Here is a 24,405-nt window from a genome sequence, read left to right on the forward strand (position 1 = left end):
ATCCGGATTCACCAGAACAACAACTCAACCAACAAAGTCTACAACTACCTATGGCAATCATCAACTCGATAAGTACAATTGGAAGCATGATTACATATCCAATTTTCATAGGCAGTAAGACAGAAGATTCTGAATTACATGTAAAACAATTCAACCAGATTGTTAAGATGAACAATCAAGAACAGCATCATGCCATACTTTTCCCATACACACTTAAAGGAAAAGCATTTGAGTGGTATAATACTCTAGAGGATTCTGTACCACATGACGAGAAACTTGAACTATTCAAGGAATAGTTCCCAACCGGAGGAACACTGGAGGAGCATTATGAGCAAATTAAGAATATAAAACAGCGACCAAAGGAAGGAATTCAAGACTATATTAGACGATTCAAATTACATGCAAAGAAATGTAAAGATCTCATCATCAACAAAGGCAAGAGTTTGTCTTATATACAAAGATTATGAGAAGCCTATTGCAACATGATCGCATTGGCTGATACACCTGATGAAGAAAGTGTTGATTCACTGTCTCAAGGAGTCTTAAAACTTGAGAAACGGTTTAAGCAGTTCACTAAAGGTGAATCTTCTCATGTTAATGATGACTCGGATGATGAAGAGGAAGAAATACTAATCAGGACCAAAAAGAAACAAACATAGGGCAAATACATTAGACATGTATTGAAGAAGTTAGCTTCAACGGAACTTAAACAAGGAGTCTTTTGTACAAAATGCAAAAATGAAGGACATTCTGTTTCAGATTGTAAATTCCATTTACCCAAATGTCAGATTTGTGATAGAGAAGGACATATAGCCAAAAATTGTCGATATAGGAATACCACCGAAGTTACATAAGTGGAAAATGTTCAACGAGGAACACCACGACAAAATTATCAAGGAAACAACAACCAAGAACAAAAACCACCAAGAAACTATTACTACCAAGATAATCAACAATATAATCAAGGATATAATCGTGGATATAATTCCCCACAAAATCAAAACTATAGTCAAGGACAAAATGATTATAGAGGCAATTACAACCAACAAGGATACAATGGACACCAAAACAATTATCAACGTCCACAAGGGAACAACTACAACCAAAGCCAACAAAGGCAATATAACAATTACAACAATCAAGCATCGCAACAGAATTATCAACCAAGACAAAATCAACCACAAGAAAATCAAATTCGACAACAATAAAATCCACAAAACCAAAGAGTCAATCAAGCTCCTGCTGAAAGACTACTAGCAGCACGAGTAATTCAAGCAGAAGTTGATGTAGAAGATGAAGAACAACTAAGGACTAAAAAACCAAAAGTTTTGGCAATCACAAGAACACAATATGAATGTCAACAATCTGATAATTATGAAGAACAAAATGAAAGTGATCACACATTAGAAATCAAGAATACCGAGTGGAAAAAGAGTAAGAAAATACTTAACACCATTCAACAAGAGCTTCAAAACAAAGATCCCGAAATTATTAATGATAAAATATACAATTGAGATGACCAAACTCAAGTATTAAGCTTTACTTAAGAAGAGCATACAACCATTGCCGAGCACATACTACATCAGGGAATTACTTTGACCCTATAACAGATATTGCAAATAGCACCATATATGAAAGACCAAATCTTAAAGATATATACTCGAAGGATCCCTGAAGCTCGTACACAAGAAAAACACCAATCTCAACCAACACAACAAGAACAAGTTGAAATAATCCAACTCAGTGATTATGATGATAATGTACCTTGTATCAATGTACACATCGGCAAAAATCATATTGAAAGAGCTATCCTTGATGGAGGTTCCGGGGTTAATATCATTGAATATGCACTATGCAAAGCTTTAGGATTGAGCAATATACAAATTGCACCATTCAATGTACGCATGGCTGATCAAAGAGTTGTCAGACCAGTAGGTCATGTCTCTATAACAGTCAAAGGACATAAGTTTAAAGTTAACTTTGTTGTGTTAAAAATGCCAATTGAAGAATCTTCTTATGAAATCTTGTTAGGCAGACCTTGGCTTAACAAAGTTGTTTCTGCACAGTATTGGATGGAACATGAGATATGTATCCAATCCCAACAAGGATAAACTAAAATATCAACAATGACAAGTAAGAAAATCTCAAGAAGTTTCCGACCAACACAAGTTCAAGAATACAATTGGCAAGAAAGCTTAGACGATCTTGAAGAAGCTAAATTATTTGAAGCATATCTTGAACTTAAGGTAATTCAAGAAATTGACCTCAACAGGATACTTCTTGTAACCAAGTGTCAAGACTATGAAGATTCAAAACAACCCAATTTAAAGAAGACACATACAACAAAAACCACCATACAAAAAGCAAGACCAGCAATACAACCAGAACAACTACAAACTACAGAATATCACCTAGATATACAAGATGAACCAGCACTCACCACTGAAAATCAAGAATTCAAACTTCGCATAAATATTAATGAAGATATTGAAGAATTAAATCTAGGGGTTCCCTCAAACCCGCAAAACGTCTTAATAGCTACACAGCTCGACAAACCTTTTAAACTTGGTGCTACTGCACTCCTTACTAAGTATAAGGATGTCATTGCTTGGTCATATAAAGACCTCAAGGGTATACCACTTGATTTATATACACATCGAATCGAATTACTTCCAGGAATTCGACCCATTAAACAAACTACTTACCGGATGAATCCAACATTTGCTGAGAAAGTAAAAGCTGAAATCAACAAGCTCCTTGAAGCAGGATTTATATATCCAATACAAAATGCCTAATGGCTATCACCTTTAGTCATTGTACCCAAGAAAAATGGGAAATTACACATCTATGTGAACTACAAGAAGATAAATGATGCCACTATGAAAGATGCCTTTCCCATCCCATTTTCAAATGAAATACTTGATGCCGTTGCCGGTCATGAGATGTACCCATTTCTTGACGGTTTTTCTGGCTACAATCAAGTACATATAGCTATTGAGGATCAACATAAAACAGCTTTCATAAGTCCATAGGGAGCATATGCATACATGCGAATGCCATTTGGATTAACCAATGCCCCATTTACATTTCAACGAATCATTACCGATACTTTCCAAGATTATCTCACAGATTTCATGCAAGTCTTTATGGATGACTTTAGTGTCTTTGGACATAAAGACAAACACCTTGAATACCTCGAGAAATGTTTTATCAAATGCAGACAAAACCAAGTTGCTCTGAATCCTGAAAAATGTACTTTCTTTGTTAAATCAGGCATACTACTTGGCCACATTGTTTCCACTCAAGGCATTCAAATCAATAAAGCTAAAACCGACGTCATTATGAAAATGCAACCACCTCACAATCTCAAAAGCTTGCGCAGTTTTTTGGGCAAAATGGGTTACCATATAAGATTTATCAAGGACTATGCCAAAGTCGTTACACTATTAACTTAATTACTTAAGAAAGACAAATTCTATCATTGGACTCAAGAATGTCAGCAAACATTCTTGGTACTCAAAGAAAAACTTACATAGGCACCAATTCTGGTTCAACCAAACTAGACTCAAGAATTTCTTGTACAAGTTGATGCCTCTGACTATGCATTAGGAGCAATTCTTTGCCAAAGGAAAGATAATCATCATGATCACCCCATATATTATGCAAGTCGACAACTTTCTCCACCTGAAATGAATTATAGAACTATAGAAAAAGAAGCCTTAGGCATGATATATGCCTTGACAACATTCCGACATTATTTACTTTCCAACAAAGTCAAAATATTTGTTGATCATCAAGCATTGATTCATCTACTCAACAAACCCATCCTTAGCGGATGAATAGAAAGATGGTTTTTGTTATTACAAGAATTCAATTTTGAAATAGTTCACAAACCTGGCAAATACCATGAACAAGCTGATCAACTTAGCATAATTACAACCGGAGAAAATATATAAGACCCCAATGATGACTTACCTGATTCGCATCTCTTTAAGATTATCACCCACGATACACTTCAAGAAATCTTTCATTATTTAATTACTACAAAACTTCCCACATCATGTACCACGCAAGATCAAAAGAAACAATTCATCTTGAGGACATGACGATACTCAGTCGGAGGAGGAAGACTCTATAGAATTGGATGTGATAATATATTAAGAAGATGTGTACGTTCACAAGAAGAGATACACGAGTTACTAGAAGAGGCTCATATTGGTTGTTTTGGAGAGCATTTTGCAGAAGAAATTACAACAAGGAAAATATTGCAAGCAAGCCTATGGTGGCCTACATTATGGAAAGACACTTCACAGTTTTGTCAAACTTGTGATATTTGTCAGTGTACACAATTTCCACCCAAGAAACAAACACAAGAACTAAATCTAACTATAGCAATGGAACCTTTCCAAAGATGGGGCCTAGATTTTGTAGGACCTATACAAAAGAGCAGAAATGGAAATTAATATATTTTGGTGGCAACAGATTATATGACAAAATGGGCAGAAGCCCAACCACTCAAGAAAGCGACAGCAAGGAATACAGTAAAGTTTCTTTATGAAACGATTATCACAAGATATGGATTACCTCGAGAAATAGTAATGGATAGAGGAACACATTTCCTCAATGAAACAATCAAGATTTTACTAGACAAATTCTTCATCAAACATAAGAAATATACACTATATTATCCTCAAGGCAACAGCCAAGCTGAATCCACAAACAAAACACTCAAGAATATATTGAAGAAAATAGTGCAAACCAATCTTAAAGATTGGGATAATAGAGTTTATGATGCTCTTTGGGGAATAGCATATAAAGTTTCAACAAATTCAACTCCATTCAAATTAGCTTATGGACTTAAAGCTTTGACACCATTACAATATACTCTACCATCCTTGAGAATGGCAATTCAGCTGCAAATTAATCAAAAAGAATCGATCAAGAAAAGATTGGCTATGCTAGAAAAGTTAGATGAAGAAAGATTATATGCTTTATGGACAATTGAAGCCATACAAGCAAGGAGAAAAGCTTATCACGATAGAAAACAAATTAAAAAGAAAATTGATAGATTTGAAGTTAGAAATTTTGTTCTATGGTATAGAGGAAATGTCGACAAAATTGGAGGCAAATTGGTACACCAATGGGAACGACCATTCAAGATCACAAGCATGCAAACACCTGGCACAGCTCATTTAGCGACACTCGATAATAAAGAAATTCAAATAGTTAATCTCGAGAAAATATCAAGAACCAAGTATAGCGTATATGCAAGCCAAGCACACCATGCTGGAATTGACTACCAATGAAACAAATACAACTTGCGTTGTCCACAAAACAAATCCACAACAATTACAAACAACTCTACTCAATCAAAGACTTAGTGAAAATGCAAGAACACCATATGAACGAAACAATAAAACAACCCTGACGGCGAGGAAACGTGCACTAGAACAGCACAAGGGTAAGCTTGAGTGGAAAGCAAATCTTGAGATCACAAGTGCATTAGAGAGTGATCATCAGCTAAGCACCCTTACCCATCTCAAACGAGTGCATTAGATTCTAAGAAACACACCAATTGAGAGAAACAAGAAGAAAGCAAGTAGACAAGAGAGTGCCCACAAAAGAAGCAAGAAGAGTGTGTTCATGGGTATAGAAAGAGTGCTCATATCTTTCCTTCTATTTGCATCACAGGTACAACAGCATTCTCAATAGCGCTGAAGAGTCGACACAATGCGAACCAAGCAAACTCCCATGTATATATATGTATTACCCTACCTAGGTAATACACTAATTATAGTAGTATAACATATCGACTGTTCATTTGGGACTAAATCTGATCCATCCATTCTTGTATATAAGTAGGGGCCTAATCCTTTATACTGAGCACTCACAATATATATTTTATATATTATATGGCTTTTGGGATGGAACCAAATCTTAAAATTTGGATTCACTACAATATCTTAATATGGGGGGTTTATGACATTGGAAAAGAACTAGATATTGGTATTTTATTTGAATTTGATATATATTTATAAATAAACATTTACTTATAAATTACTCATAAAATTACAAAAGGACATTTTTTAAAGTTACACTTAAATGGATTTTATAGTAATAAATGTATATTCAGTAATACTCAATATAGTGAATTTATTCTGTAAATTAGGTCAGAAGGTAAAACCTCTATTAAATAGGAAATATTGCCACTCAGATCTAAATATTATTTAAATTTTAAGTTTTAAGAAATACCTGTTTAATAAAAATATTGCCACGAAAACATTAAGAAATTATTCTTTCGTGTACCAGAATATTTGAAAATATTTTTAGTGACTCCTTTCGCTCTCTCTATTATCAGATCTGTATAGGACTACATTAAGTTGTACATTCTTGAGGTCAGTAGGAAGGCATTGATTTGCTTGTTACAACTTACAAGTTCCAAAGGCATTAGTTTGGTTTTGGTAAAAGATCCAGGCAGGACAACATGCTTGGAATACAAGGAATGGAGAGAGGCCACCTTGAAACAAAATCCATCACCTAGTAAGCTTTTAATAATTGGTTTCTTTGGATTGATCAAGCATGCCCAATATCTCTATTTATTTGTTCAGAAAAGGAAATGCACTTAAATTTTGAAAGAATGTGAAGGTGACGTTTCCAATTTTGAACTTTTGTAAGAAAAACAAGTTACTCATTTCAAAAGACTTTTAGCTATACAAATATGTAGCTAAATATGTTTACTAGCAAACCAAAATACCAATTAAAATTAGTGTTTAGACAATTTGATTGGTACAGAAGACCATACCAGTTGATTTATATTGTGTTGGTTTTACCAATTTCTTTACTCATCCTCTTGCATAACACTGCAAAGCAAAACACTATCCCTTTTCCTCCTCCTCTTGTGATTACTATTACTATAATATGTATTATTATTATAAGCATTAGTAACATTCTTCATGGTTGCCTGCAGATGCAGCTTCTTGGCTATAGAAACTTGCTGGAGATGGTGGGCTTTCCACAGCTCATCTCTCAAAAGGCTCTTCAAATGCAACAAAAGCTACCAGAATCTCCAAGGATGAGTATTAGAATGGTGAAAAGAAAAGTTTAGCATTTTTGTTTCCTTGCTAAGGGGAGATAGTTCAGATGGTAGAGCGCTCGCTTAGGGATCAATAACCAGCATCTCCAAATATGTTTGATTATTGGATCGTTCCAGGCGTTTTGACCGATTTTACTGGTGTTGACCTCTGGGGGAGCTATGGATGGATGTTGCACCGTGAGACTAGCAATCTTGTGTTTCTTTTTCCCACTTTTTTGCAAACGAGTAAAAAAGTTTCGTTCGCTGCAAGTACATTAGGATTGAGCCTGGAAAGGAGTTGCCATCAAATTAAAGATGCCTTACCTTTTTGAAATATTGAGCATTTCGTGATTGTGAGATTAAATCGCTGTTCACATCTAGGTTTGGGCTCTTTGGCATGCTCAGTTCAAGTCCGACAATCCACAGCGTCACAAGCTCTTGTTTTTTTCACAAAGCCAAAAGTACCTCTTTATTTTCTATTTTCTAAGTCAAGGGTTAGGTTATAATCTTTCTCGCTTGGATTTTTCTATTGTCGAAGCTCTCGTCAGGTAAGCTATGGTCTCTCGCGTTCACGCCGCCCCAACGCTTGCCCGCCGAGCTCCAGCGCCCCGGCATGGCGGCCATCACCGAGCTGCACACCCGCGAGCTCCAGCACATCCACCACACCACCATGGACACCATCCTCGAGGAGCCCACGAGCCAGTGCCAGCTTTAGCTCCAGTTCTTCAAGGTGACGCTCCAGTTCGAGCCCCAGCGTCAGCTGCTTTCGTTCACCCTGCTCGCGGCCACCCTGCTCATCTAGCTTCAGCGCCTGATGCTCGCCACCACGATCCAGCTCCAGCAGCAGCAGTGTACCATCATCATCACGGTGATGGAGCTCCTCTGGTTGTTCACCACCATCACCATGGTCACCACCATGGAGGACGCCACAACCACCACCACCACCACCGTCGCGAGGGTCACGACGCAGCAGTGGCCACACCAACACCCGCAGCAGTAGTTACAGTGGTTCGGAGGACGCCGTGGTCGCTGCTCCAGCTTCTTCTGTGGGTTTTGGCATTCTTTTTGCTCGTGCGATGGATGTTCTCTCGGAGGAAGCAGCGCAGTAATGCGATCTTTCAGGATCCCGGGTGGCAGATCGAAGTTGTGGTGGACGATTCTCTGACTGAGAAGAAACAGCTGGAAGCTCGTGGTTCGCACAGCAATGGCACTCTGGGATTCTCCTCAAAGTGTCCTGCCAACACTGGCAGTGACGCGTAAGTCAGCACAGTGCATGCCTTGTCACATGGAAGATTGTGTACAAACAATCTTCAAGGAGATGAAGTTGCAGAGCAACAAGACAGCAGGGTCTTGCTCACGGACGGTGAAGATCACATACAAGGGTCCACTGGTGGAAGTCACCAGACTTGGAAGTTATTGCGCAGCTGGCTCGGAACATGGACTGGAAAGTAGAGCAGGAACCTACCAAGTTTCGATTTGACTGAGCTATCCTCTAGAGGTGACGGGGAAGCAGACGTTAGTGCACCTCCAAAGGCCAGAGAAGTTGCTTGAGACGAAAGGTTTGAGAAAAGGTACCGTACTACTTTTGCTCTCTGTTCTTGCAGGTGCTCAAATCTCAACTTCGATAAGAAGAAGCAGAGCAGGGCATAGAGGCCAGATAGGTTTCTCCAGAGTCAAGAGCATCATAAGCCAGGAATCAAGCAAGTGCAAAATTGTGGAAGTATGGTCGAAGTCTACACTGCGGCTTGCAACACAGGTTGTTTGACAGGATGGGACGAAGAACGGGATAGGTTGGTCTACCTCGCAAATTAACCCAATGCATTCGTTGCAAGCAGCCTCGTGGACATGTGGAAGCATCAGAAGTGTTCAGGAGGACAAAGAAACACGACGTTGGTTGCCTGGAACACGATCATCATGGGACATGCACGTCTTCTATCAGATGCAACGAGAAGCTGGCCTGCCTCCAAACGCTGAGACTTTGCATGGAGCAGCAAAACGTCGGTTCCTGGGATTTGCCAAGAACAACCTCTTGAGTGCTATGAGCAAGCCGCAGCCAAACGCTCAGACTTTCATGGTGGCGCTCAAGGCACGCGGCGACTTAGCAGAGAAGAGGTTCCACTCACAGATCTGGGAGAGAAATCTGGAGGGAATCCACTACTCAGCGTGGTCGCTCAATGAGAGAAAAGCTTTTCTTGGGAGGTCGGTAAACTTTGCAAGGAAAGAGTGTCATGCAAGGTTGATGGAGCCGTCAATCAAAGATGGTACCTGAAAAGATGCGAATGGATCTTAGCTGGCACACCTTGGTGAAGAGATAAAAAATATGAGAGACAATACTTATCTCTTAATTAATTTGCTGTAGTATCATTCATTGAGTAATTTAGTTATAAACCTATTTGAGATTAATATAATAGTAGAATAAACAAAAATATACTAGAAAGTGTTTATACAGAAGTTTATAAATTATAATCAAAAAGATTAATCTAAATGAACAACAACTATTAAATATTAAAATATCCTAGAATCTCCAAGCATAGTTTAAGTATATTCAATACCACCATAGGTTTGCTAAAGCAAACCAGTTATGGATCTATAGTGTTTGGTCACTTTAAACCTGTAGAAGCTTATTCACAAACTTATTTACATTATTATATAGAACTTTTTTCCCAAAACTTCTTTGATTAAACCCATATTAATCTTGGGACTTAAGTTTCTCCGAGATTTTGTTGTTGATTAGATGTTATGTTTTTCTTTTAACCATGCTCTGTACAAATATATAACTTTTATAATTATAATTCAAGTTCTTTAAATATTTTTTAATTTCATATTAGTAGATGAGAAACAACAAACATATGAACATTACAAATACTTGGTCAAAGGAAGCAAACATAGCATACTCAAAATCATTATAGTTGAAAGTAAAAAATAGCCATCAAGCCGGAATACCATCATTATGAGTATATAATTCTCAAGTATGGAAGTCTCTCCAGGAAGTACCACTGAGCTAAAAGACAAGAGAGCTAGATTCGATCAATTTTTACTGTGATATTATAAATGGGAAGCTTTACAACATCATAATCAACCAATTCCCAAGTTGCAATTACATATAAACATTAAAATTCTGAAATCTTTCATCCTTTTTATAGGATGGATCCAAATGTTAAAGTTTGGATTCATCATAACATCTGAACATGAGGTGAAAAAAATAGATATTGGTATTGTATTTGAAACTAAAATAAACTTTATCTATAAATTACACTGAAAACAATATAGGGCATTTCTTATAATTTCACTCAAAGAGAGAGTTAATTCTTCAATAGAAGAAAAACGTGCAACCATCACGAAACTTAAATGTATTAACGACCTTGTCTAGATCAGCTGAAAGAAGGCACAAAGAAACTTGCCAAGCATCAGCAAGACAAAAGCACACAATTTACTTTGGACAACTCTCTATCATGAAATCAAAAAAGATTTAAAGAACTTGAATCATAGTTACAAAGTTGTACATTTGTACAGGACAGAATGTAACATCTAATCTACTTGGAGAAGCTTGAGTCCCAAGTTTTCAAGTTAAGTTTAAGTGACCAAACACCATAGATATATAATTTCCTATATAAATAACCATTTGTGAAATATGATCCAGAGCATGATTGTCTCTGATATTTTTATCTTTTGACCATGGTGTGCCCCCTAAGATCCTTTCGCCTGTTTTCATCTTTGTTTGGGTTTTGTTGATGGCTCCGTCAATCTTGCATTACACTCTTTCTCCATTTTCCTCACAAAGTTTACCAACAAGCTCCCGAGATGAGCAACACCTCCTAATACCCTCTCCACAATAAGATTGTATGTCCATTCCCGTCCCTGAAATAACATGTCATTGATGAAAAAGTCAAAGAACAAGATACTTACCATGTGTAAGGAGATAAGCTCCAGAGCCTTCACAGCTTTTCATGAAACTACCAAGCTTCAGTTTCGCCTTCACAAGAAGGTACTTGACTTACGTGATGCTTAGGCCAAGATGGTCGAGCTAGTTAGAAGTCTCTGACTTCAAGCTGTTTTAGCTATAAGATGAAACAAAAAAGCTATGAACTAAAAACTATAGTCCCTATGAACATCATGCTTCATAAGGCACTCTCCAGGTACTTCAAATGAGTAGTGCAAGAGGAAGTGCCGGAGTAATACTGAACTTGGGGCAGAAAACTTCTTGAGAGGCAGCCACGTCTCCACACTTCCTATAGAATGTGATGAGTGAGCACGTGAGTAGTGGATTCCGTCCAGATTTCTCTTCCAGATCTGCGAGTGGAGCCTCTTCGCCTAAGTCGCCCCGTGCCTTGAGCGCCACCATGAAAGTCTGAGCGTTGGGCTGCCGGCTTGCTCATAGCGCTCGAGAGCAAAGGTTGTTCTCGGTGTATCCCAGGAAACAATGTTTTGCTGCTCCATGCAAAGTCTCAGCGTTTGGAGGTAGGCCAGCTTCTCGTTGCATCCGATAGAAGAAGTGCATGTCCCGTGATGATCGTGTTCCAGGCATGTTTCTTCGTCCTCCCGAACAATTCTGACGCTTCCACATGTCCATGAGGCTGCTTGCGACAAATGCATCGGCTTCGTATTCACAATTTGTGAGGCGAGAGTGTTGCTTTCCAGGATAGGTAGACCAACCTATCCTGTTCTTCGTCCCATCCTGTCGAACAACCTGTGTTGCAAGCCGCAGTGTAGACTTCGACCATACTTTCACAATTGCACTTGCTTGATTACCGGCTTATGATGCTCTTGACTCTGGAGAAACTTATCTGGCCACTATGCCCTGTACTGCTTCTTCTCTCGAAGTTGAGATTTGAGCGCCTGCAAGAATAGAGAGCAAACGTAGTACGTTACATTTTCTCAAACCTTTCGTCTCGAGCAACCTCTCTGGCCTTTGGAGGTGCACCAACGTCTGCTCCCTTGTCACCTCTAGAGGATAGCTCGTAAATCCTTCATCAAATCGAAACTTGGTAGGTTCTTGCTCTACCTTCCAATCCATGTTCCGAGCCAGTTGTGTCATAACTTCCAAGTCTGGCGACTTCCACCAGTCAAGCCTTGTATGTGATCTCTGGGTGAGATCGCCGTCAGTGAGCAAGAGCCTCTCTGCAACTTCATCTCCTTGAAGATTGATTCTACACATTCTTCCCTGTGACAACACATGCACTGTGCTGACTTACGTGTCACTGCCAGTGTTGGCAGGACACTTTGCGGAGAATTCCAGTGTACCATTGCTGTGGGAACTACGAGTGTGAGCATCCAGCTGTTTCTTCTCAGTTGGCGAATCGTCCACCACAACTTCCAGATGATCCGTCACTTCGATCTGCCACCCGGGCTCCTGAAAGATCGCATTCCTGCGCTGCTTCCTTTGAGATAACATGCATCGCTCAATCACCAAATGCTCTCCACAGTATAGGTATGATATTTCAAAAAGAGAAATGGATATCTTTCCAATCCTAATGTCCTACTTGCAGTGACACGCCACTTTGCATACTTTGAATAACGAAACTCTTTTTTTTTCTCGTTTTTCAACTTAGCACTCATTGAATGGGATCATGGAGACACAAGCCATCAGCGTGCACAAACTACTTCCTCTACAGAAAACTGGGGAAAAGAAACACGAGATAAATATCTATCCATTGCTGTTTTGATAGTCTCACGGTGCCCAACCGAAAGCATGAGACTGATAGATGCAAAAATGCAAGTTGGATTATCTTTGTCATGTAGATGGCATCCTTGTTGTCTTCACGCTCCTGCCTACCAGTCTTCTTTTTCTCGGCCGGTGGAGGTCTCTTATTATGGTTGCCTCTATTGCAGACACAACATATCAAAGTAGTTTCATAATGTCAGAGGCAAAAGCAAAAGAATTAACCCATCTGGGTACTGGAATAAAAGCCAGTTTGTCACAGACGGTAGAGCAGCAATCCAGTGACCCAACAGTGGAGGGAACTAGCACCATCCGGTTGTACTTCTTCATCGTGGATCCCTAGCTCCTCAAGTAGTCAACCATAGTCAACACCAGTAAAATCGGCCAGTTTGTCACAGACGGTAGAGCAGCAATCCAGTGACCCAACAGTGGAGGGAACTAGCACCATCCGGTTGTTGGATCCCTAGCTCCTCAAGTGGTCAACCATAGTCAACACCAGTAAAATCGGTCAAAATGCTTGGAATGATTGAAAATAGTTGGAGATGCCGGGTATCGATCCCGGTGCCTCTCGCATGCTAAGCGAGCACTCTACCATCTGAGCTACATCCCCTTAGAATAGAAACAAAAATGCAAAGCTTTTCTCTTCACCAGTCTAGTACTCATCCTTGGAGATTCCAGCGTATTTTGTCACATTTCAAGCGTTTTTTGATTGATTCTAGAGCTCTAGCTATGGAGGAAAATACTCAAGGTCATGAGATCTCATCTTGGCAACGTCTTATTAAGTGCTCCAGGTTTAAGGCCGAGGGATTTGTGGAGCATACCCCTGAGAATCAAAGAGATGCGTGTGGAATCCACAGGATGGGTTGCTTGATGCGTACGACAGGGCACTCCTTGCAAAGCTGGCAACCATGAAGAATGTTGCTAATGCTTATAATAATAATACATATAGTAATAGTACAAACAAGAGGAGGAACAAGGCTAGTGAATTATTTTGCTTTGCAGTGTTATTCAAGATGGGTAGAAGCAATTGGTAAAACCAAGACAATATAAATCAATTGGTATGATCTTTAGTACCAAATAAATACTAATATTATTTGGTATTTTAATTTGCTAGTAAACATATTTAGAAGTTTTTTAAAAATGAGTAACTTTACTTTTGCCTTTTTTACAAAATATCGAAATCACATTCTTTCGAAGTTTAAGCGCGTTTGCTTTCGGTCTCTGACAGCCCCTGAACAAACGAACGGAGAAATCGGGCACGCTTGATCAATCCAAAGAAACTAATCACTAAAAGCTTACCAGGTGATGGATTTTGTTTCGAGGATGACAAAACGGCCTCTTTCCATTCCTCGTATTCTAGGCATGTTGTCCTGCCTGGATCCTGCATGCAAACCAAACTAATGTCTTTAGAACCTGGAAGTTGCAACAAGCAGATCGACGCCTTCCTACTGACCTCGAGATTCGTGGCATCCGACAGAGCTGCAGAAGAAATGCTCGCACTGTGAGATCAGGCCTTGCAGAAAAAATATCGAGTTCTTTGCATACCTCTCTTGCATCCTCTAGTTCTTGATTCGGATTTCTCTTTCTCAACACCGACCAAATCGAAGCAGATATCTGTCATAGACGCGGCAACCTGTAGAAAAATAAAATCTAGAATTGGCAATACAATTGCTCGCTGGAGCTTACGTTGGAAAACTCAGGGTCCGACGTGCTAGACACCTCCATCAATTTAGCTTTGTCAACTTTAAGCTGTTGAAACATACAAAAAAAAGACAGTAAAACCGTGAAAAAAAGCATTGGAAACTGCTTGCCTTTTGCTTTCTCGCGCATAAATAAAACGCGACGCTGGTGAATACAGGGCGATCGAAATCAGCGCTTCGACGTCGTGCTTCTGGTAAAGTGGCCAAAAATCGCTCTTTGTATCTGGAGCAAAACGTAGAGAGAGCCCGTAAAGAAATAAACTAAAAGGAAAGAGGAAGCTTTTACGCTGCCAAGACTCTCTGGACTGCTTGTATGAGTCTCACGCATCCAAATTGCACAGCGAGCTCGCGCACATTCAAGCTTGTCCTGAAGAAAAAAAATGTTATTCCCACATTTTTTTTCCATCTCTTTTCTTCCTGGCTTTGAAGAAATACCTGATACCAAGAGCATTCTGGACTGTGGTGAGTGATCTATTGTAAGCCTTATCAGAAAGACCACTCAGCTTGATTCCCTTTTGCCGATCAAATGGAACTTGCATCCTGTCCGAGAAGAAAAGAAAGAAATAAACTCCACCCGCAAAGAAATGCAGATCTGGATACTTACATCGAGCACGCGATCTCGAAACAGAGCACGGATCGGCAGACATCGCCCTGGAATAACACACAAGAGCATTGCATACCCTCAAGTCACAGGCGGAAAGAAAGAAGCAAGCACACTCACAATGCCAAATGCCGCCGCATCAAATTCCATCCGGCAGAGGCGCAGCAGCTCCTCCGCCTTGCGCAGCACTTCGCGATCGGCCGCCATTCCCAGCCGCCGCTCCAGCGCCTTCATCTCCATGGCGCGCGAAGAACCTCGCGTTTGGAAATAGGCGGGAAGATAACGAGTTAATCTAAACCGCGAGGGTTAGAGATAAACGAACTAATGGTTTACTTTACGTCAACTATAGTCAACCTTGGCGTTGTAGCGCCAATTTTATTTGGAACGATGGATGGATCATACAAAACTTTTTAAGATTGTAGAAAGCTGGAGGGAATACAACGACGACGAGAGTTCTTCCTTTCTCGCAGTGAAGAACACAATCAAAAAAAGGAGATGGCCGAGTAGATCATATCTTGTTGAACGCGACGATGTCACAGCTCTGGATGTACTCCGCCGCCGGGCCCTCTGTCAAGTGCTCCTCGATCAAACCGTCCACAGACACAAGCTCGTCTTCCACCGTCATCATGATCGTCAATTTCTTGATCCCATAGCCCACGGGTGTAAGCTTGGCTGCAATGCAAGCAACAAACTCGCTATCAATCCCAAGAACGAAGAGAAGAAATCGAGAACTTACAAGCACCCCACAAGAGCCCGGGCATTTGCACGGCCCTCACAGCCGCCTCGAGCTTCACCATGTCGGTTTCATCGTCCCATGGTTTCACGTCCATAAGCACGGACGATTTCCCAGCTATACAAAAGAGAGAGTGAGCTCGAAGAACCATAGAAGAGAAGCTATGGCTTACACTCTTTCTTCTTGGCGGAGGCCTTGACTTTAGCCTCCCTCTCCGCAGCGGCAGTCTGTTCTTCCTCGGTTTCCTCTCCGAAGAGATCGAGATCATCATCGTCCTATTGAGTGAATCAAGTCAGCTTCAAGGCAAAAAAAAAGAAAAGAGATTTTTACCGCTGCAGCGACCGGAGTCTGTGGCGCTGGTGGAGGTACGTCGCGCGTAGCTGGAGCTGCTGGAGCTGGGGCAGCACCACCTTTGAGAGACACCCCGACTGGAGATCCAGGGAAGCTAAATTCGTGGAACAATCAAGAAAAGATCTTTCTCCATCAAAATCTCAGTCCAGGCATACCTGGATTCGATCAATCCGGTGATGTGCGAGTACCAGCGCGACAAATTGATGAGATCGGGGGATGGAGCGCCTGCTAGAGCCAAGTAGACGAGCAGATCATCCCTGGAAGCTTGACAGCTGCGCGAACAAGCCAAAATCAAGATATTTCATCGATTCCTCGACCCTTTCCTCGACTTACCCCGAGATGTAGCTGCGCTTGAGGAGGTACTCATCGAGACTCTTGAGCCCGGCACTGGAACCAAGATCGTCGAAGCTGATCGCCATAGCCTCGCCGCCGGGGTAGCTGCTCGAAAAGCCCTCCTAGGGTTTCTCCCACAGCCGTAGGATCTGGGAGAATTTAACGGTGGTGGAATATCCAGATCCGTAAGATTCGCATAAAATTTGGGCTCTACCTAATGGTTTAGGGTTCCTCACGGCGCCAAGGCAAATGGCGCAAAGAGAGCAGCAGATTCGGGGCTAGGTTTTGCGCGCCAGGGGTGTGGGATTCGCGTTTCCGCGGCGCGCAGCTATGGACGGCTATGGCGACATGGATCCCGTCACAGGCGCTGTGAAGCCGGCGATGAAGTGGAAGGAGGATATTTCGCGCAAGTTCCAGGTCTATCTTGACAAATCGGCTCCGCATCTGGCACTGCGATGGCTCGGCTCGCTCGTCGCGGCTCTAATCTACTGCACCCGGGTCTACTACCTCAAGGGCTTCTACATTGTCTCGTACGGAGTGGGTATCTATATCCTCAACCTTCTCATAGGGTTCTTGTCGCCGCAAGTGGATCCCGAGAGCGAGGGGCCGATGCTGCCCACCAAAGGCAGCGACGAGTTTAGACCTTTCATACGTATGCTTCCCGAGTTTAAATTCTGGTGAGCTCTCCCTTTTCCCCCTTTTTTGTTACTAGACAGAGTGATCGTCCGAAGAAGTCACATACCAATTGCGATTTTTTTTCTTGCTGGTTTTGCAAGGTATGCATTGACAAAGGCGTTCTGCGTCGCCTTTGCCTTGACGTTCTTTTCGATCTTCGACGTGCCGGTGTTTTGGCCCATCCTGCTGCTCTACTGGGTGGTGCTCTTCGCTCTTACGATGAAGCGGCAAATCAAGCACATGATCAAGTATAAGTATGTTCCTTTTTCAGTTGGCAAGCAGGTAAGAGAGATCGTTTTCTATGAGTTTCTTTCCTCGTGTCGCCGTAGTAAGCTTGGCCCTCTTGCAGCGGTACACGGGTAAAAAGCCTGCCGAGAAGGCAAGCTCGTCGAGAGATTGATGACGATTACGAGAACATGTGGTTAGTTCATTTACAAGGGGGGCTTCCTGAGCCTTTTCTAGAACTGATGAGTTGCTCTGGAAGAAAAAAATATTCTCTTAACTTTTGGTGTGTGTTGTAATTCAAATGCGGTGCTGCTTTCTGCTCCTTCTGGTGGCTGGCCATGTGAGAGGAAGGGAGAAACATAAAGTACTCCGCAGCCGAAAGAGTTCTCCGAACCAGGTTCCTTGATTGGCGTTTGTCTTGGCTGAACAGTTGTTGGTGTTTCCTTTTCCTTTTTTTTTTTTTTATCTTTGGTTACAGGTCGCACTATAGGCTCAAAGACAGCAGCACTCATTCAGACCTCTGTTCCAGTTGCAGCTTTTGTCTCGGCCACAATTGGTGCGGGATGAGCTATGAAGGTTGGGAACACATGGCCAGGCATCAGGACCGACACTCCTTTCCCGTAAGAAGTCTGCTCAAGCGATCAACAGAGCCACCAACAGACAGAGAAAGAAGAAGGCAGTCAGCCCAGCGAAGTTCGAAAAAAGAAAAGAGCACAGGTCAGGAAGAACTACAGGAAGAATTACAGGAAGAACTGTGAAGGAGAGAACTTACAGTTGGAGACTTCCCAATGGTGGTGGAGGCAACAATTCCGGAAGAGCCCCACTGCAGTGGCCGCTGAGACATCTGCGAGAACTCGATGTCGAGGTCATGGGGGTGATGGAGCTGGCCGAGGCTCCGGCGGGGCCGAAGGATCCTCTCGAAGATGGCGATGACGAGGAACATAGAGACGAGGACTGCGATTGCGATGAACGCGAATGACACGGCACTGGCAGTGGTTGTGTCGTCGTCGTCTCTACGGAAGTTTGAGGCCGTGGGCTTTGCTGCTCCGGACGGTGGTGGTGCGGAGGATTGGAACAGGGAGGCTGGGAGTGGCTGGAAGTCGATCCAGAGGTCGTCAGTGCCATCCGGGAGGCGTGGAGCTTGGGCTTGATCTAGCTCGTCCCAGCTCAAGCTCCGCATAGCTCGAGGATGGAGAGAAGAGAAGAAGAGGAAGAAGAAGAAGAGAGACGATGGAACGAGTTACTTACGGCAGTGACGACGCCACTCCGGAGCTTCCATCGCCCGAGCAGCGATCTTCTCCATCTCCCAGGGCTCGAGGATTGGATTCTAGAGATCGAGGCAGCGAAGAACACTAGGGGAGACGAAGACGAAATAGTTTGGAGCTCTCCGAAGAACTGGAAGAAGAAGAAGAAAGAACAAGCTGGAATGGAATTAAAAAGAAGAAATGGAGGCTAGCACATGGGGGACCTGGCGAGCTGCTGCTACTGCTGCTGCTCGCTCGATAGCTCGTGGCGAGTATGATTCGATTCGACAATCAAGGCTCTTACCATTTGGATCGAGGAGATTTTTAACAGTTTGATCTTTGAAGATCCACCTAGAACTTAAAACGAGGCGCGACACGTAGAGGCTTCGTTTGAGTTTGTGTGGCCCTGTGGCGAGTTTGTGTTCTTATATATTTTTGCTTCTCTTTTCTCTAGCATTGGTGCTTATTTTTGCTTTTTCTGTGTTTTTTCTTTTTTTCTCTTTTCTGGCAGAGAAATGCTCGTCGCAGGAGAGACAAGGCAATGTCACAGTACAGTTAATTGGATTGATTGTTTCGGCCCCCCTCCAACTTGATTGAAATTGGAGGGGAGAAAGTAAGAAAATTTCCTGAGGTGATAAGTTCATCTTAGAACAAAATCCCAGAGATTCGTTCTCGCCAATTTGCTTTAGTCGTCGGTACTAGTCCTGATTCCTCTTGCATAGCTTGCATGACCAAACAGTAGAAACTTTTTGCCAAATCCAGGTTGTTTGTAAATCCAGTTTGTGGCTTTGGCTGCTTAGCTTTGTTCTTGTGAGTTCTTGTCTCACTCTCTTGTCTTGCAATCAATCAATCAATTCCATCCATCAATCCATCGGTTTCAATCAGGATCACCGCCCCAGTGTGAGAAAAAACCCCATGTTTCCATCTGTCTCACAACGAAGCTGGATGGAACGAGGAGGACAGGAGCAAAAATCTCGTTTCTAGAAACCATATGAAATTAAATTTGATCTATCCATATGAAGTTCTCCAAAGCTCCTAGAAACCATATGAAATAAATTCGATCCAATCGATTAAATCTCTCCAAAGTTCTCCCGAGCCACCCATATTGGAGAGAGTTGCTTTCACAGAAAGAAACAAAGACAGGTCCAGGGTTCGACTCCTGGGGCCACAAGATTCCACGTCCGACTAAATAATATTCCCTCCCATGTGTCTTTATAACACTTCGCATTCAAACCGCTACATGTGAAGCTCCAAGCCCTGACTCAAATGTTGGAAGTTTAAATCGACCTTTTTCTTATATTTTTCTTCGTCTCTCTCTTTGATCATCTCTGCCGTGCACGATCCACCAAACTATAGAAGGTTTAGAAAAGAACGAACCAACCAACGAAGAGAAATGAAAGAAACAAACCCCGCAACTTTATTCTCGATCGAGCCATTTCCTCAAAAAAGCCGAAGCTTCTTTCTTTTTTCTACTTCTTCTCGCGATCATTCTTTGGATCTCTCGGCTTTTGAGCTCTACACTGTCTGCCGTGCACGATTGTTAGAAAGCGATTGCAAAGAATCTCTTTTTTTTTTCTTGCTTTCGATCAAGGAAGAGAAGAGAAGTAACCGAAGAGAACCTGGCTGTTAAAATCTTTAGTAGACGTCGCGTCGCGGGCGAGTGAGTTATTTAGTCGAGTGCGTCGTCTCGTCACCCGCTGGCCGTGGCTTCTTTCAAGCTCCTCACAAAATCTGCTAGCTCTACGATTGTGATTTCGTCGCCATCGCGGGTTGCAACGAGTACGGTGTTCGCAATCCCCACAAAAAGACCTGCATGGAAAAAGAAAGACAAAACGGTGAAAAGAAAGTTCTCTCGAGAGATTTGGATCACAGATCTTACCGCTTTCCACCACGCCAGGAATCATGTTGATTGAGCGTTCCATCTCTGCGGGATTTTTTACTCCATCGGGGAACCTGTGAGTTTTTCAGGTTGAGTTTTTGGCACCAATGCCGTTGGAAGTTAACTTAAAAGTTTTCCACACCTGACGTCGACCACCATGTTTCCAAGATCCGTGATAACGGGTCCATCTTTTCTCAGAGCGTTGCGAATCTCAGGAACTGTTCATAGCAGCAAATTGCAATACGGAACAAAAAGAGAGACAGAGAAAAAGAACTTACCTCCACCAAGCCCAACTAAGGCTCGAAGAACTGGTGAAATGGCAAACGGAAGAACCTCCACCTGGATATATTCGATCAAATCAAACACGATCTATAGAGTAAAAAAGTTAGAGAAAGTTTCTTACAGGAACAGGAAATGTCAATCCAAGCTTTGAGACGACTTTGGACTGATCGACCAGAATTATGCATTGTTTAGCCATGGCATCGACAACCTGTGCCACAAACGAGAAACTCGTGACCAGATAAAGAAAAGTTAAAGACCAAAGAAAAGAGAAGTCACCTTCTCCATTGTATGAGCAGCACCACCTCCCTAAAATTCGTGTTCTACGGGTGAGCCAAGCCAGGCGAGCAAAGATTTTCAGAGCTACCTTGATCAAGTTCATGGAGGCATCCACTTCGTCGGCTCCGTCGAAGGCAAAATCGATCACATTCACGTCATTCAAATCAACCTGATACAGTGGATGATTTACGAGTGCCACGAAAGAAGAAAAGAAAAAGTTCTCTACTTTCTCGGACTCACAGTTTTCACGCCATACTGACGAGCAAGGATCCTGGATTGATAGCTCGAGGCCACACCCACGACGTCCTTTAACTGTTCTTACCACAAACAAACGACGAAAAAATCTCACTAAGCCCCGAGAAAGCATGCAAAGAAAAAAACTTCCAAACCTTTCCTTGCGAGACGAGCTTCCCGAGCTCTTGAATCGCCATGGAAGAAGTGCTGCCAGTGCCAAGCCCCACAATCATCCCAGGCTTGACGAGCTCCACAGCCCGCTTGGCCACGGCACGCTTGAGCGAGTCCTGCAGCGTGGGATCGATCGCTGCACAGCGCAACACGAATCCGGCAATGCCATTGCCGATCACTTAAACCCTAAACCCTGGAACTCGCATCGCCACTACCTGGAGCAGCAGCGGCGGCGGTGGTGACCGCGCGCACGACCTCGAGTCGATTCCCCCCGCGCAGCGTGCTCGCCATGAAATCTGCCCGAAATACGAGAGAGGAGAAGGAGGAGGAACCCTTGAAATTCAAATGCCGCGGCAAATCGCCCCCGGGGCTGCCAAATCTGGCGGCGCCGCTAGTAGAGATAGCGGCGGCGGCGTTGCCATGGATCGCCGTAGCTGCCATCGCCGCGAAAAAGAGGAAGTGGGCATGGAGGAGGAAGCATTTGAATGTGGCCACGGCAGCGCTGGTCCATTCGATGTGGTGTCGCGGTGGACGGCCACGATGGCCTATGATTTCTATAGCATGCGGACAAAGATCCTTGTTCTATCGTGGAAACACTACACATTTTCTTCTACAGTACTTAGAAAAACTTTCAAGGCTTTCCAGAGCCAAAAACTCGATTTTTTCGATTGAATCAAAGAGGACTTTCGATTTATCTCTGTTTAACATGATGATCTACGAAGTTCTTGAGTTTTTTCAGCCCAGAACGTAGATTTGCGTGAGCTCTACTTCACAAAAGCTCTCCATGTTACATAGTTTTACAGATTTGCGTGAGCTCTACTCACGAAAACTTCACAAAAGCCTGCTTTTTGATCGATCAAACTGTGCCACTGCGAGCTCAGTAGAAAAAAAAAAGAGAACTAATACCAGCAGCGTCGTCATCATTCGTAGCCAGCGTCATGCTTCATGATTTCTCTCCGAGTCTCTCGCCCTCTAGAAAAGAAAAGAAGTCTCCACAAACCTCACTGTACGCGGTACTAGCGCCTCGCAGAGGGATCTCTCCTTTCTCTTCCAAAACGGTGCGCACTAAAAGCATCAGTGCCACCAGCAAGTGTCCTGGATCCCAACTTAAGAACGTCTGGCCTTCCCAAAGACCACGAAAAAAGTTAGAAACACGACGAGAAGTTTTCGTCCGAGAATACAAGGAGAGTGTAAACGCAAACTTAGATACCTGATGATTTGGAGACGCGAGCACTGATTACTGTACGCTCCATCGCTCAGACCGGGCTCCAGTCTTTGTTCCGGCAGACGGTGCCTGCGAAAATCCATCCTTTTGGCGGAGCGAGCACGGGAAAGGAAAGCAAAGCCATATATCTATCAGTCTACACAAGTTAACCATCGCGCAGCCCACTCCAAGCGTGAAAACGACATACGAATCGAGCGAGCAGCTTTTGTTAGTCTAGTAACTAGTGCAAGCGAGAAAATACCTACAAGTACACGTATAGTTGTAGTGGCGATGTCGAATTCTACCTGGCCAAGGTGACACCTACGGCGACGGGGAATTGCCAAAAACAAAGTGAGCGAACCGAAAACCAAGAGCAAAGAACGACAAAACCAAACTTCTCTCTCGTCGGTGATCGTCAGAAGATCTCGAGAGCTTTTGCGAGTTCCTTGCTCCAAGTTGAATCGCGGGACTTGGAAGCTTTGCTCTCGCTGGCTGCAATCACAGCAAGACCACAAGTGGGATTAGTATGACGATTCAATGATCACGAGCTAAAGATGCACACAAAAAAATGGAGTAGAGATCACGGCTATAGCGTCGAAATGATTCACAAGCTTCTGAATCCGGCCATTGTTTCCCACAGCTTTCTTGAACTTCGTACTCTTACTGGTGAGTTTCTTTCAAGGGGAGACCAAGGACGAGACGAGGAGATGAGAAATACCACAACGTTTTCTGATCCTCCTGCCTTGGAAGAGCACCAGGTTCAAGAAAGCCGTGGAAAAGCATGAGAGGATTCTTTGAAATGAGTAAACTTGGCAGTGATTCTTCGGTTCTCTCCTAGATATCTAGAGTAGTCGGACTTGCTCGAGAGCCGTGACATCTCACAAACTTTAAATTGTTCGCGACAAAGCGAAGATCACGAGCTGCGAGCTCTTGGGTCTCACACACTCCTTCCTGACGAAAAGAGAGAGCGTGTAGGAAACTCGAATCACTAGGACGAACGAAGAGGATGATGCAATGCAAGCTCACACCAAAATCGCAAGCACGAGAACGGACGAGAACCACGCAAGAGGAATGAAACGGAAGTGACAATCGTCAAAGAAACGAGAACGAGCAGCGCACGTTTAAATAGCTGCTGCGACTCACACCACTGCAGCTTTGCTAGAGACAGGGCTAGCTCTTCCTTGGCAGTCCACAGGAGAGAAAAAAAATAAAGGAGAGAAAATCAAAGAGAGGCGGATTTGAATCAGCCCCTGGCTGGACCGGCTCTGGGATTAGAAGAATTGGGTGTGAATTTGGGATTTCCTCCTCCCTGGCCATGGATTTGCGACAAGCACACAGAGATCAAGGAGAAAAAGCAGTTGTAGCCTCTCCTGGGAGGCCTGGAGCTCCCTCTCTCTCGCCTATACATCTTAGCTCCTGCCCAGCACGCACACACACGCGCATACTACTACGACATGGAAATCAATGAATGCGCTCCCTGGAAATCTGTCCCCCGCAGCAAGCACAGCCAGCGAGAGAAAGGGGAGAGAGAGAGAGAGGGAGAGAGAGAGAGAGAGAGGAGAGAAAAGAGAGAGAGAGGAGAAAGAGGGAATTTTCCCCTCTCGCCGAGGAAATCCCTGCCCTGGCGCTGGCGCTGGCGCTGCCTCGCCATGGCGCACGCATGCACGCACAATCCGCACGCCCGCACGCCGGTCACGACCATAGCCAAGCCAAGAACCCTAAAAAATCCCTCCCAGCGTAGAACTCCCATCGTTTTTGTATATATA

The 24,405-nt window shown here is 43.0% G+C and overlaps 5 protein-coding genes, 1 long non-coding RNA gene and 1 other non-coding gene across 7 annotated transcripts; 1 reads left to right on the forward strand and 6 right to left on the reverse strand.

The window, feature by feature from the left end:
* Positions 1-13,268: 13,268 nt before the first annotated feature.
* TRNAA-AGC lies at positions 13,269-13,341 on the reverse strand. The gene has a single exon. It is a non-coding gene; the product is annotated as a tRNA-Ala (tRNA).
* A 520-nt stretch (positions 13,342-13,861) lies between these two features.
* LOC9635082 (origin of replication complex subunit 6) lies at positions 13,862-15,305 on the reverse strand. Its single transcript, XM_024664855.1, has 10 exons — positions 15,153-15,305; positions 15,036-15,082; positions 14,867-14,971; positions 14,718-14,798; positions 14,543-14,654; positions 14,418-14,480; positions 14,277-14,364; positions 14,185-14,210; positions 14,031-14,112; positions 13,862-13,962 (listed from the first exon to the last, which is right to left on the reverse strand). The coding sequence occupies exons 1-10, from the start codon at positions 15,270-15,272 to the stop codon at positions 13,913-13,915; spliced, it is 774 nt and encodes a 257-aa protein (XP_024520623.1). The 5' UTR covers positions 15,273-15,305; the 3' UTR covers positions 13,862-13,912.
* A 73-nt stretch (positions 15,306-15,378) lies between these two features.
* LOC9635083 (elongation factor 1-delta) lies at positions 15,379-16,593 on the reverse strand. The gene is made up of 6 exons (XM_024664856.1): positions 16,450-16,593; positions 16,272-16,388; positions 16,096-16,210; positions 15,938-16,040; positions 15,769-15,882; positions 15,379-15,704 (listed from the first exon to the last, which is right to left on the reverse strand). Exons 1-6 carry the CDS (start codon positions 16,533-16,535, stop codon positions 15,541-15,543), a joined length of 699 nt encoding a protein of 232 aa, XP_024520624.1. The 5' UTR covers positions 16,536-16,593; the 3' UTR covers positions 15,379-15,540.
* A 64-nt stretch (positions 16,594-16,657) lies between these two features.
* On the forward strand, positions 16,658-17,672 carry LOC9635084 (protein RER1A). Its single transcript, XM_002991076.2, has 3 exons — positions 16,658-17,126; positions 17,226-17,406; positions 17,474-17,672. The coding sequence occupies exons 1-3, from the start codon at positions 16,780-16,782 to the stop codon at positions 17,522-17,524; spliced, it is 579 nt and encodes a 192-aa protein (XP_002991122.1). The 5' UTR covers positions 16,658-16,779; the 3' UTR covers positions 17,525-17,672.
* Positions 17,569-19,043, reverse strand: LOC9635058. The gene is made up of 2 exons (XM_024664858.1): positions 18,122-19,043; positions 17,569-17,978 (listed from the first exon to the last, which is right to left on the reverse strand). Exons 1-2 carry the CDS (start codon positions 18,527-18,529, stop codon positions 17,862-17,864), a joined length of 525 nt encoding a protein of 174 aa, XP_024520626.1. The 5' UTR covers positions 18,530-19,043; the 3' UTR covers positions 17,569-17,861.
* Positions 19,044-19,987: 944 nt separating this feature from the next.
* LOC9635085 (ribose-5-phosphate isomerase A) lies at positions 19,988-21,916 on the reverse strand. The gene is made up of 10 exons (XM_024664892.1): positions 21,651-21,916; positions 21,420-21,571; positions 21,271-21,342; positions 21,119-21,199; positions 21,031-21,060; positions 20,876-20,962; positions 20,751-20,811; positions 20,615-20,690; positions 20,473-20,546; positions 19,988-20,402 (listed from the first exon to the last, which is right to left on the reverse strand). The coding sequence occupies exons 1-10, from the start codon at positions 21,874-21,876 to the stop codon at positions 20,284-20,286; spliced, it is 978 nt and encodes a 325-aa protein (XP_024520660.1). The 5' UTR covers positions 21,877-21,916; the 3' UTR covers positions 19,988-20,283.
* Positions 21,917-22,094: 178 nt separating this feature from the next.
* Positions 22,095-24,360, reverse strand: LOC112342696. Its single transcript, XR_002991052.1, has 2 exons — positions 23,035-24,360; positions 22,095-22,960 (listed from the first exon to the last, which is right to left on the reverse strand). It is a non-coding gene; the product is annotated as an uncharacterized LOC112342696 (long non-coding RNA).
* Between the last annotated feature and the right edge of the window lie 45 nt (positions 24,361-24,405).

The sequence above is a fragment of the Selaginella moellendorffii genome, unplaced genomic scaffold (assembly GCF_000143415.4).
Source record: "Selaginella moellendorffii unplaced genomic scaffold, v1.0 SELMOscaffold_115, whole genome shotgun sequence".
NCBI classification, from domain to species: Eukaryota; Viridiplantae; Streptophyta; class Lycopodiopsida; order Selaginellales; family Selaginellaceae; genus Selaginella; species Selaginella moellendorffii.